We start from the raw sequence: 13,717 nt of genomic DNA, 5'->3' as shown, positions 1-13,717 counted from the left end.
ATATTGCATCAAATGTACTTATCATGACTATTTACACTCTATCCAGTCAATTTTTCACTGTGTGCTGTGAGCATCTTGACCAATCACAGTTCCAGATAAGTGTTTCAATGGACATTTTGATGAATCAGGGTATTTTTGTAATCTTACAAGGCTTTAAAAGTGTTTAATTCTGATTCGCTAATATAGTATGTTGTAAAATGTCGGTACTCAGAAAATACTTCCCAACTGCAAGTTTCACTACAAAGAGAGGATAATTAGACCTGCTTAAATGGAGGTAGTGCAGAGCAGTGATGTGAAATGTCGACACATCATTCTATTCATTTTTGTCTATTTGTATTTTTTGAAAATGGCACTATTTTGTCTTTTCCAACTGATCAGATGTCAGAAAATGTATAAATAGTGATTTATTGTGTATCATGAAAACCTGTTGACTTATCATGATATTACATTTTTCCCCATATTGCTCCAGGTATTCCAATCCTAATATGTAGTAATGTAATCACAATACTAATGTTTTGCTCAGATTTCTACCATTTTACCAGTTTTATCCATTAACGTTTATGTTCCCATGTCTGTGTCCCATGTCACGTAATTTCTTCTTGTGGTTTGTGTACAGGGAATAGACGGGCTTGAGGCCTACATTGCCACACAGGGCCCGCTGCCCAACACAGTCATCGACTTCTGGAGGATGATCTGGGAATACAATGTTGCTGTGAGTGGTTTCAGTCTCATCAAACAATGAGTTGGAGGCTGTATGTGTGCGTGAAGTCTGTGAGCTAATGTGCCCACACAGCGTTTTTGCTGTTCAATAGCCTGCCACTGTCTTTCCAACATAACCACACTATTTGTGTCTATTTGCATGTACTGTAAGTGATGAGCAGTATCTTATTCTAATTTCACTGTGACAGTGTGTTCATGATGTTTACTTTGGGCAGTTAAGCCACATCAGAACAAACGTTTGTGACATTTTTTCTTGAATAGTGTTGTTTAGATATACCTTAATACTTGTAGATTTAAAATGTGTTAATAGGCTTTTTTTTTTTCTCTGTAGGTGATTGTAATGGCGTGTCGAGAGTTTGAGATGGGCAGGGTAAGAGTGAATGTTCCGACTCATTTTACATGTACTCATTAGAGTGTTAATTGTAAGAGTATTGCTTTGCTTAGTACTGAGTTTTTTTTCTTTAATCAGCGGAGATTGTGAGAGTTAACTCCTTTTCCACCAGGAGCTCACCGAGTTTCACAAGCTTTAATGTGGATTATGTGGTTCGGGCTGATTTAGTCACAAACTGTTTGATAAGGCTTTTTACGTAACACACCCGTTCTGGTAGCGAGCAGCCATCCATGTCATCACAGCTGGTGGTATTAGCTTTAAATAAAAACATCTGTTTCCTGTCTGCAGAAAAAATGCGAGCGGTACTACCCCCAGTTCGGAGATGAGCCCATGTCCTTTGGCCCCTTCAGGATCTCCTGTGTGAGTCATCGCTTCCTGACTACATATCCCAAAATGCTTCACCCTTTAGCAGCCAGCCTGCCATAGACACACTTATTACGACAGTGCCAGCCAAACCCCTATGATAGTTTGCCCTCTCTCCTCATGTATCCGTCTCATTCTATTGTTCTTGTGTTATTCTGTTCCACTGTGGGACTGTAGGGTAGTTGTGCTTTTTCATGACTGTTTTCCTTTAAAGTCTGTGCAGTAACTACACAGTAATACATGAGAGGATGTGCTACGCCGTAGAACAGCACAGGAGTGCCAGTATTTCACAGCGTGGCAAAACCCTGAATGTGTTGTTGCGGATGATATTATTCAGTATCATACAGTGGGATCCAAATGTCTGAGATCTCATTGAAAGTCTGGGAATTTTAGATAGACTTGAACGACTAATCAGAGGAATTTATGAAGTCCATGCTACCATGAGTGTAAATAAAGCAAAAGGGGGCATCATACCAAATACTAACACTGAACCTCATGTAAATATTTGATTACTTTTCGCTTCAGTTGTTGTGCTGATATTCTAATTTGTACTGAAAAAACGTAACTCCATTAAATTACAAAAGAATGCAAAGTAGAATCATTTCATTTGGTCTCATTCCTTTGTATCCCAGTATATATGCAAAAGTTTGAATACGCCTGGTCAGATTAAATGTTTTATTATTTTTTTACTTAAAAAATGACATCTAAAAAAAAAGCAGCGGGATGTTTAGCTGTTTACTCCTGACATTCCCGTGTGTCTCAAATGTGTCTCCAATGACCACTAGTGATAAGATTTTGTAAGTGGAGGAAGGATAATGTGCAAATTTACTGTGTTAGCCTCTTGCTGCACTTCATAAATGTGAAGCACCTCATGGACCTGGCTTGTAACTCTCTCCCTCCCTCATCGTTTCATCCTCCCTCTCAAAGAAACATCTGTTCATTCACTCAGCCTATTTGTCCTTTTTGTTTTTCAGGAATCGGAACAACCACGAACTGACTATTTTATTCGCGGTCTAACAGTAGAGTTTGAAAACGTGAGTCTACTGCCTCCATCAGACTCTTTAATTCTAGAATATGTGTTGGGACAGCAGGTTAACTTGTCTGTTACTGCTCTTCTCTCTCTCTCTCTCTCTCTCTCTCTCTCTCCCACTCTCTCTCTCTCATATCTTCGTTTAGGAGGCTCGTAGAATAACACAATTCCATTATATCAACTGGCCTGACCATGATGTCCCCTCATCCTTTGACTCCATATTAGATATGATTGCGCTGATGCGGGAGTACCAGGAGCATGATGACGTTCCTATCTGTGTGCACTGCAGGTAAACTCTGCCCTCAGATGGCTGTGGTTTAGATTAAGAACACTTTATTGTCCTCTCGTCCTGACACTTGGCATTTGGCATTGTGACCTTAAGGCCATCACACACTGGATACATTGTGTAGCATCGCATAGCATTACGTAGTATCATGTAGAATCACATAGCAGCACGTAGCTGAGTGCTGCTATAGAGAATATTTGCAAAGCCCTGAAGAAGCAGCCCACAACCATGTTGTTGACATTCTGTCAGTATGATGTGTATAAGCAGTCAGTGGGGGCTGTGGCTTCCAATGAAAGATATCAAGAAAAAGCCAGTTTGATCAGAGGTGTTGATCTGTACCAGATTGCCAGGTTATCTTTGAGTCCTGCTTGTGCATTATTGCCTGTAGTAACATATCCAGACATCTATAATTACTTTGTAAATACTGCATCAGCAAACACACGGCAGGAGCTGAAGGCATTCAAATCACTAGAATAATTTATTACGTCTGTGGAAGGGTCTACGATATTATGTCTTTTGTACCCTCAGACATTGTCAGGATGGCAAAAGTGAGTGATAGTGAAATATCTATGTTTGATGTGGTTAATCAGTGTTGACTTAAACTTAAGTTACGTGAGCCCTGCTAACATTCTGCTGTTAACAGCATTTACTGACTAGCTAAAGCATAAAAAATCTCAGTATAAATAGTTAGATTGCATAAGTCAGTTATCAGTCAGTCAGTTGTCCGTAGTGAACCATTCTTAACAGAATTGCAAAACTTCAGAATTCATCCTTCGCCTAATTGTCTACCTGTGACTAAAACGATGAGAGCAGTAGAGCAGACTTTGGTATAAGGAGGTGATGGTAAATTTTTCCATTTTATTCCCCCTATCCAAAGATTTCTCCTTCCCTGGCTCAACTCTTCAACCCCTTTGCTTGGTTCATGGTTGTCGCTACAACCATGAACCAAGCAGCTCACCATGGCTGTATTTCACCAGTCAGGTCACTTTATTAACGGACTGTGTACAAACGGTGGCTCTGCGAGCGCCACTGTTGCTGCTGTCTTCTCATATAAATTTAATGAAATAAATAAATAAAAACACTTGTATAAATTTAATGATGTAGTAACGACAAAACACTGAGTGGAACTGGGAGTTTGAACAGTGAAAATTGTGTACTTACATTATTTTTAATGGCTTTGGATTTTGGGCACTCCGTGACGTGATCCAGCACATCCAGTGTGCAGAGGCCTTTAGACTTATGTGTGGCTGTTCCAGAGTGTTCCATTCTAGTGGATTCAGTTGATCAGTGCTTTTCTTTGGAGCTTTGTGTGTGCACATCTGAACGCCTGTGTCAGCAATAGATTTACCTAGTAGCTGAATTTACTGATGAGGTGATGTGTCTGGATATGTAGGAAATGGAAACGGTAAAATTTAGAATCAACAGTGAGCAGCTGTTATTCTGCTATATAACAACAATTGTACACAAATACACAACAGTAAATCAGAGTATAATAAGAAAATGCAATTTCTAAACCTTTCACAACAGTCAAGCCTTTGCAGCTTTCAATCTGCAGCCTGATGACCGAGTGTGAGATGTTGAATGAAGAGGATGAGTGGAATCATTATAGATCTGAATTGCCTTCTTAGCTGAAAATCTTGCCGGCCTGATTAACCAACCATCCATGACTGTTTGCATTTCTGCTTAACTGAGTGGTTTCTGTGTGTCATGAAACGATGTTGAATGTGAGAACAGAACAGGACCCTTTAACCTTCTGTATTGTACTGGTGTTGATTGTGAATGGAGGGGACACAACGTGTATGGGACTTGATCTTCCATGGTTCTCTACAGGGGGCTGTTGGCAGGGACTGAGTGGTGACATCATGTCTGGCCCCCAGTGCCCCCTTATGTGTGTAGGCGGGGGGAAGGGGACGGAATTGGGAGTGTGTGTAGAGGGGGAAGAAGCTCTAAACTACCAGCTCAGCCTTTTCCAGCCCCTTTGATCTCTGCCCTTAATTAATTACACTCAGGAAGTACCTTTAGGCAGGTCGTTATGAGCTCAGTTGAAGCCATATGGATTGTCTCAGGGCACACAATAACCTTATTGCAGAGTGAACACACACAAACACAGTCACAGTTCAGTTAAAGATGTCTTGTATGGGAAACTGTATGCCCCCTAAAACTGTCTCTTCAACTTGATGTAGGGTATAATGTTATTTTTGTGGATGATTTATTTTATTCTAAGCCCTTTTCATTGTGAGCCATCAGCAGGGTAACATTATATGTTTATTATAAAATAAGCGGGATTGCACACATTAGCAAATTATAATAATATAGCATGTCTTTGAAATGTCTGCTGTAATGAATGGAGTAGTTTAGGAGTAGTTTAATGGAGTAGAATGAGGAGTAGTTTAAGGAAAAATCAATCAAAATCATTCAAATCAATCAGCCAAGACATGTTTGTTGTCCAAACTTTGTCTTCATTAAGGTTGCACTTATATCTTCAGTTAGAAAATTCAACAAAATTTGGACACCGAACATATCTCGACTGATTGATTACATCTGGGATAAATGGAAAATTGTGTAAATTAGAGTTTTCGCTGAACTGTTCATTCTTTTAAGATCGTCTGTTCTGCTGAGCTTGTTACTGTAATAGATTTTAGGAGAGAAACTCCTCATTCTGTTTAGAGACATCTTAACTCTCAGTAATTGTGCTTGAAACCACAGTTGATGAATAATGGAACAGGTTTGCTCAAAGTAGTGCAGTTTTACATTATTTTGAGGTGCAATGGTTCACCCCTTTCGTGGTTCGGCTGAAATAAATTGTTCCTTTTGCAAAATTTGCTGCAAAACAAAGTGCAAAAACAAGTAAAATAAATGTAAAACAGTAGAGCAAAATATTAAAAAGAATAAAAAAATAAGTATCAAGAGGTTGAGCAATTGTACAAATCAGTTGAGTATAAAAAATATAAACAGCTGTAAACATCATGTTGAAAAATCTTTCATCACTTGGTTTTCCTTTTATCAAGTGAGTTCTACCTTTGTTTCTTCAGAAGTCTTAGGCTCCTTGTGTGTAGTGAAATGTGAAGAGCTTGGAATTTCGTACTGAGGCTCGAGCACGTTTAACATCAGAATTCGTGATCAGAATTCTCTGTTCTCTACAGTTTGAAATGGGCACATCTTCAGAACCGTCACTAATGTTGTGATGTATGTTTGATGTACATATATATGCGTTCTGCACTCGTGTGAGACTGGAATCTAAGTGCATGTTTTGTTTTTTTTTTTTCTTCTATTTGCAGTGCTGGATGTGGGAGAACAGGTGCCATCTGTGCCATTGATTACACGTGGAATCTGCTGAAAGCTGGGGTAACTTCCTCAGTCTCTCTCCATATTCATCTAACTATGTCTCTCTATGTCTCTCTGTTTTCTCTGTCTTTGTTTCTGTCTCTATTTATCCCTCTCCATCTCTGTTTTCTCTCTATCTTCATCCCTTTCTCTATCTCTGTCTCGTTTCTTTCTATCTCCATCTGTATCTGTTGGTCTTCCTAGCTCTATTAGCCTCATTCACTCAGTCTTAAATGTGATGTCTTGCAGAGAATTCCGGAGGATTTTAACGTGTTTCAGCTCATTCAGGAGATGCGGACACAGAGGCACTCAGCAGTTCAGACCAAGGTGAACTGACAGAAGCCTTACATGCAGGACAGCTTTGTGCTTTTTTTTTTTTTTAAAAAAAGGTCTCTATGTGCTCATATCTCTCTCTCTCTCTCTCTCTCTCTCTCTCTCTCTCTCTCTCTCTCAGGAACAGTACGAGTTAGTCCATCGAGCGATCGCCCAACTTTTTGAGAAACAGCTGTTGCTGTTGGAGAGTCCCACGAATTCAGAGCTAACAGATGGCATGGTGAGCTCCAACTCCTCACTATTCACTCTCACAGCCTCATGACTCAAATAGCTCCTACACCTACTGCATGGAGATTGCTTCCAGGTCAGAAAAGAGTAGAGAGAGAGAAAGAGAACTCCTTATATCACATGGGAAGAGAGGGGGCAAAAAACCTGGGTGTGTGAAAGAGAAGGGACAGATGGCACAGAGCCAAGAGCAGGGGCTTACTTCCTGTTTGCAAGGCAGAAGATCGCTGACATAATGCTCCCATAATGCCCTTAGAGCCTGAGAATCAGCCCACATCTGGCACTGGAACACACACACACACACCACACACACACACACACACACACACACACAGAGTCAGCCACTGTCCTGTAAACACGCCCTGTCCGACTACTGACCATGCATTCACACATGCACTCTCTCTCTTTCAGTGTAGGGCTGAACGATTTGGGGAAAAAGTGTAATTTTTGCAATATTATGATTACAATTTAAAGGGAAACCTTTCAAAATTACTTAAACTGCATCATTCAGTGGATGAGATGTTAAGTAATTCAGAGTGGTTTGATGTGAAATGCTCCATTCTAGACAGCGGTGGTGAAAGGAATCAGGAATCAAGATTTCTACAACACAAACATAGCCATTTTATATGCTATCCAAACCACCACTCAACCTTTTCTGTGTTTTTAGATTTTGTATTTAATGTTGATAATGACAAAATAGTGGTAGTCTTTGGGGACTATTTACCTTATACCACCCTGCATATACCCCTCTACCAGCATAGTGTATTTTTAAAGAATTAATTTTAAGCCAAAAAGTGATTAGAGCTGAGCGATATGGCCAAAAATGTTATCACGATAAATCGATATCGATATCGATACATACCGTGATAAATGTCAACTCATTATTTTTTTCAAGTTTGAAGGCTGATTTTTGTTCCTGAGTGGTTAATTGCTGTTTTAAACTGTCCTTTATGGTCTGAACACAACAAACACTCAAACAGTGGAACATTTCACAGATCTGTCATGGGAGAGTGGGAGAAAGTGTCTGCTAAGCTGTTTTTACCAGCTGGAAAAGCATGGCTATTTTGTAATAGTCATAATTTAAGAACAGATTATTTTTAGCTGGTGCCGAGCGCTCGGCTACCCCGCTACAAACGACATCACAGTATTCAGACACCAGAAGCGACGACTGGATATTCAATTGTAGTAGTTTAAGTGGTGAACCGCAAAATATCAACACCAGACAAACGGAGTCCTCCTTTTAGGTACGTTTAAACTGAAAGCGGTGCTTTTGTGTCGTGTTTGATCTACAGTATCATCAGTTCTCCGTGTTGTGGAGTGACAGAGCGCTGCTTCAAGTTAGCCAGCTGCTAAAAACAGCTAGCCTGGAAAGCTAGCGCTCTCCCGCTCTCCAATGCCTCACAGCTTCCTCAGTTTACTTTCGTTTAAATCAGGGCTGTAATTTACATGAACCCACTTCTTTCTTTCACTTTCGTTGCTTGGGAATGCACTAATACTAAATATGACTGTCCAAGCGCTGTAACAGCGCTGTAGTTGTGAGGATTGTGATTTAACGCTGCTAAAGCTGGTTAGGATGTACAGAAAGAGGTGAGTTCACTGTAGGACAGTATAGTTACACCACTGACCTCGTCACTCACACTCGGTCACAGGAGAACAGATCGTCTGTCGCTCCACTCAGACAGGGAATCTATAACTCCGCGTTTCAGCTGTTGCTAAAGACTCATCTTACTCGTGGCCCCCTCCCTCTCTAATCGTGTAGAAAAACTCAGAAGTGCGCCCTCTCCTGGTGACAGCACAGTAATGTCGCTTTCCTTACAGTAGAAACGCCACCAAGGCTTTCGCTGAACGTGGAAGTGTGAGAGTGGTGGATTATATCGAACATTTATCGAACATGTCGTATCGCTCTATCGAGGAAAAGTTATATCGCGATAATTATCGTTATCGTTTTATCGCCCAGCCCTATCTGTGATATAAAACAATATGTAAATAGGCAAATGTATGTAATTCATGTCCACTGTAAACCATTTTATATAATAACTTTCTGTGAGGGAGCTTTTAAAGGGAGTAAGCTCGTCAGACATCTGGTTCCTATCACCACCACTGCGAACAATTCTGCATTTTACATTACACCACTTTTTGGACTTGAACACTGAATGTAGTGTGCTGGACTGCCAGTTCACAAGCTCTGTGAGCTTACAATATGAGTAATCTAGGTTGTAATTAAAATTGAAGCTCTTGTAATTTGAAAATTGCACTCTTTCAAAGTGTAATTTTGATTTTAAAAAGATTAAACTTTTAGTCTTAGCTCAGTGTATTAACTTACACACACTACTTTTTGGACAGTCCAATATTCATCCGGCTAGACTTACAGAAAAATGTTTAGGCCTCTATCCCATAATTTATGACCTACAATATTGTTCTTTTTTATATGCAATAATAATGTAAACAGTATAGGTGTAAATTTTGAATATGATGCCAAAAGGTACTTTTGGATGTTTTGTTCCATGTTTAAAGGATTTTTAATTTTATATACTGTAAGTTCTATACAAAACTTCATTCAGTCTAAGTTCTGTGTTAGTGACCTCCCAGAAGTGTTATTTGCAATATTTGCTGGTGCTGTTTTCCTGTAATTGACAGAGCAAACTCAAATGGCATGAACATTTTTAATTCATTGTTTTAATTACTGTGTTTTTTGTTGTGTCTCATTCACACTGCCACCCACCCGCTCACTCACCCAAGGACGAAGGCAGTCCGGAAAAACCCAGCCAGAATTCTGATGAGGAGCGATGGGACACGCCCCCACCCAAACCACCCCGTATCCGGAGGTAAAACCCCGCCCCCCACACACCCCCACACTTCATAGCGCTTCATTACGGATTTGGTCCCACTCAGACCCGCGGGGTGAAGTGTGAGGTCATGGAAGGTGTGGCCACTGTACAATATGTAGGGCATGGAGATTTGCGTGGGGGGGGTTATGTGAGCGCGGGGGTGTGCGCAGTGTTACTGGTCTCTCTTGTGTTCTAGCTTGGAGTGTGTTTGATGTGGACGTTCAGAGTCTGAGGTTGCGTCTGAGCTCTTTGTGTGCAGAAATACTCAAAGCCCAGCCATACACACACAAACACAGGATTTTTGTCGCAATGACAAGAGACCTTTCATTTTCTAATGTTCTTTCTTTTTATATTCTTCCTTTTGTCTGTTCTCTCTCTCTCTCTCTCCCTCTCTCTGCCCCCCCCCCTCTCTCTCTCTCTCTCTCTCTCTCTGTCTCTCTCTGCGGGTGGTGATTGTGTGCAGCTGTCTCTTTGATATCTCTCGTTGGCAGTAAGCTCTATATGTGTTATGCCCAGCCATTAATGCAGTTTCAGTGCTAGAGCTGTGATTGTACTGCTGTGAACACGAAACAAGAACGCTTGTTATTCTGAAAGCTTTTTTATGAAGCAGAATATATTGTCATAAGTTCCAGCCTCCTGTGGTGCAGTGAGATGAACCCTTGAAAGGAAGCTCATTCTTGTCTTTGAAACCACGAGAGACTTATTTTCCATCAGCATGAATGAGGCTGGTTATTTTTACTGGGCTTGCTGGCATTGTTTTATGTATAATATTGGATACAGTCTTGTACGTGCATGCACACTAGTGAAATAACTGGTAAGGGGTAAAAATGCCCCCGTATTCACTATTATTGCCCCTTAAAACTAAGTATGCGTAAAGCCAGCGGAATCATATCAGTATCGGCAGTATCATCAAGTTTGGGCGCTCCTGGTCAAATGACATGTTTTTGTTGATTTTCTAAGTGAAAATAAGTTACACATCATCTATGGAGAACACACTTCTGCATTTTAATGCACAATTACTTATGTATTTGGTGGTTTTTGTTTCTTTTTTCTGTTGTACTGATCTTGTATCGAACCATGAAGTCCAAACCGTGGTGTGAGCCGTGACTTCTGTGTACAGTTACACGCCTAGAAGTAGATGTAGTTAACTTACTTTCATTCAAAAAAGCAAAACATGTAATTTGACTGGGGGTGTTCAAACATTTGCATATGACTATGTATATTTGTGTGTTACGTCATTTTTATATAAAAAGACCGACATTGGAAAGATGTTTAGAATAGATTTCACTGATATTTTAAACCGAATGGTGTTTTTATTGTACTTCAAAAGAGCACAGTCTTTAGGCCACACTGGCTTGCCGGGCTAAAGCTATCTGCATGTTATTTTACTACATTTGAAACCCTACAGAAATAAATGTTAGATTTTTCTGTAATGCTGATCCAGGTGGATTTAGTTTCAGTTTATACAGTTTATGAATATTTACGTATCTGCATCGGTAGATATCTACATGAAATATATCACTTATTGCCAGTAGCCAACAATTCCCATATCGTTGGATTCCTGCTTACAATACAAGTACAGGGCGGAAATGCCTCCAAAATCACAGGTTAGAAATTGATTAATCAATATGAAAGATTGTGTAATAAATGAATACTAAAAGCTTTGGTTCTGCAATTGAAAAGTGTATAACACTTGTGTATAACCTACCCGTGGGATTTGGTCAATGAGGGACAATATTACCTCTTAAATAATGATTTCCTATCCCAATCAGGACAACAGCTCATATTTAGCCTTTTTTTACAGCTTCTGTTCTAGCTCTGTACTAAGTCTGCTTTTGCTTTGTGCTTGAGGTGAAAATAAAGGCTGTGATGAGAAACTGAAGACAGGAAGTCTCACCTGCGTCACCACCTCCCTGTAATGTATTCTGGATTTATGACTGAGATTAAAAGCAAAGGATTCTCACCACAGAGCCGATATGTGGAGGGCATAGCAGCACGTGTGTGTGTGTGTGTGTGTGCATAAATTGAAAATGCATGGAACGCTCTGGAGCAGGAGAAGTGGAGCATTGCCTCTGAGGAGCTTTATCCCAGTTGTAAAATGAGTTGACGTGTGTTTTTGTGTGTGTATGTGCGTGTGTAATCCCAGGGGATGAGCCTGTCCTTCCTGTGTCATCCATGAAAATGCAGAAGCGGGGAGGATTTGAGCTAAACGGGGGAAAAAAACGCAAAGCGTCTGACAGCAATTGCATCAGTCCATCTGCTAAAGGCACACCAGCACTGGCCTCTGCGTAACCTCAGCTTATGTGTGTGTGCATATAGAGTGAACACAGAGAGAAGAGGGGAAAATAATGTGGCCGTGTGAATTCTCCACTGCTGTCTGTTTCTTAACTGTGTGTAGCGAATGGCACATGCACTCATGTATGAGGCTTTGCAGTGTGCTCAAAGTGCAGCTGTTTTAGCCCTTAGAAGTCGCAGCTATCACCAGCGATGAAAACATGGCATAATTCGATTGTTATGTAAATGTAAAAGGTTAATTATTTCGTACTACTGGCTCTATGAACCAAGTGGAGAATTTGTAGATTCTAAACTTTGTAAGTAGGTGATTTATTATGGTTTTGAATTTTATGAAAAGTTATTATAATGTGTACATCAGAGATGGTGATTCGAGTTGCTTGTTAACTGACTCCCAGTTTGACTTGGACTTACTCTTAACTGACCTGCAGCTCGACTCTAGATGACTAGACTTATACCTAATAGGTGCGCCTTTGCCTGTCAATATCGGGATGTCTTGCACAGTCATTTAGCACAATGCTAATTCAGTTAGCACCTCTCTTGAAGCTTGCAGTGGTATCGGGTTTGGTATGACAATAAAAAGCCTTTCATTATAAATTCGTCGAAAAAAAATATTCTGTCCGATGGACTGAACCAAAGTGCTACTTGCGTTACTGTACATGTTTAAAGGAAGTATCAAAACATTTTATAAGATACCTGATAAAAAAAAACCTTCTTAGCTAATCAAGGCATTTGTTGATGTGTTTAGTCAGTTAACTTCAATACAATAATGGGTAACACTTGTGTTCAACTAAGTATTGAATTTTCATTAACAGTCTTTACACACCAAGCATGAATTATTTGTGCGATTTATTCGGACAGCAATAAATAAATTACAGCACGTGTATAACTGAACTGAACTAAAATGTGATTTTTTTTTCACATGGTGAAAATGTTAAATTATTTTATTATTATTATTTTATCTGTTCCCTTTTTTGTGAACTTTCACAGACGACAAGAATTCACTTACTAATCATTGCTGTCTCTGTGGTTGGCATGGCTGTGTCCCAACAGCTATATTTTTTTTGAAAAATGTCAGAGGGATTAATTCTCCCTCTGCTTCGTCACAGACGGTATTAACATGTACAAAAACAGCTCCAAAATGTAGCGATGAAGCTCGTTACCGTGCTTTAAAATTTTCCGAACAGAACAAAGCCTACCCAGTGTCCCTGTTTGCCCATTTTGTGAAGAGCAAAGGATAATATTTTCAGGGAGGAAATATATTCAGTGTCTAATGGTGTTTACCCTGGCTTTAATCTTAACCTTATCCTCAATCCAAAACCTAATCCTAGCATTGTAGTGCATTGTTGAGTTCACCAGATTAACAGGTTAATAACAGTTTGAAAATCTGTTGATAATCTATAAAGAACCCAATAATCAGCTGATATCATTTCTTTGTTTTTCATTTAGAGGTTTATTGGGTATACAAAAGAGAAAGTACAAGGAACAGAGCAAGACTGACTCCTTTGTCCACATCAGGTGTGTACAAGCCCGCAGACAGAAGGCTATAACTAAGGATATAATATAAGGCTTATCCTGTACAGTGTGCATTACAGTGCATTCTGTATATAATATTGCAAGTTTAGCTTAATTGCTGTTTACAATTTAAGGCATAACTAAGGTTCACAACCATGACTAAAGACTCAAGTCTCTACTTGAACTTCGCCTCAGAGACTTGAGACTTGACTCGTGCTTGTGCAGAAAAAAAATCCTATTCGTAAAAATTCGTATTCATATTTTTCATACTTTTGTCATCTTGTGTCCTTTTTTGAAAGAATATCGGAAGTGCAGGCTCTAAACGGTCAAGGAAGAATGCAAATTCCTTATGAATGTAATGTATTTATTATGGAATTACGTTTAACTACTATAGCAAGACAACCATAATA

The 13,717-nt window shown here is 39.7% G+C and overlaps 1 protein-coding gene across 2 annotated transcripts in view; it reads left to right on the top strand.

Moving 5' to 3' along the window:
* LOC118812063 (tyrosine-protein phosphatase non-receptor type 12-like) overlaps positions 1-13,717 on the top strand; it is a 61,806-nt gene that overhangs the window by 36,783 nt on the left and 11,306 nt on the right. For both annotated transcript variants that reach the window (XM_036576751.1, XM_036576752.1), the window contains exons 4-12: positions 617-712; positions 1,052-1,090; positions 1,400-1,471; positions 2,449-2,508; positions 2,651-2,793; positions 6,069-6,135; positions 6,364-6,441; positions 6,569-6,667; positions 9,412-9,497. In XM_036576751.1, coding sequence (XP_036432644.1) covers positions 617-712; positions 1,052-1,090; positions 1,400-1,471; positions 2,449-2,508; positions 2,651-2,793; positions 6,069-6,135; positions 6,364-6,441; positions 6,569-6,667; positions 9,412-9,497 — 740 coding nt within the window. The remainder of the gene's footprint in view (positions 1-616; positions 713-1,051; positions 1,091-1,399; positions 1,472-2,448; positions 2,509-2,650; positions 2,794-6,068; positions 6,136-6,363; positions 6,442-6,568; positions 6,668-9,411; positions 9,498-13,717) is intronic.

Source organism: Colossoma macropomum, unplaced genomic scaffold (genome assembly GCF_904425465.1).
Source record: "Colossoma macropomum unplaced genomic scaffold, Colossoma_macropomum, whole genome shotgun sequence".
Lineage (NCBI taxonomy): Eukaryota > Metazoa > Chordata > Actinopteri > Characiformes > Serrasalmidae > Colossoma > Colossoma macropomum.
Note: the sequence above shows the minus strand (reverse complement) of the source record. Positions and strands in the feature narration are given on the sequence as shown.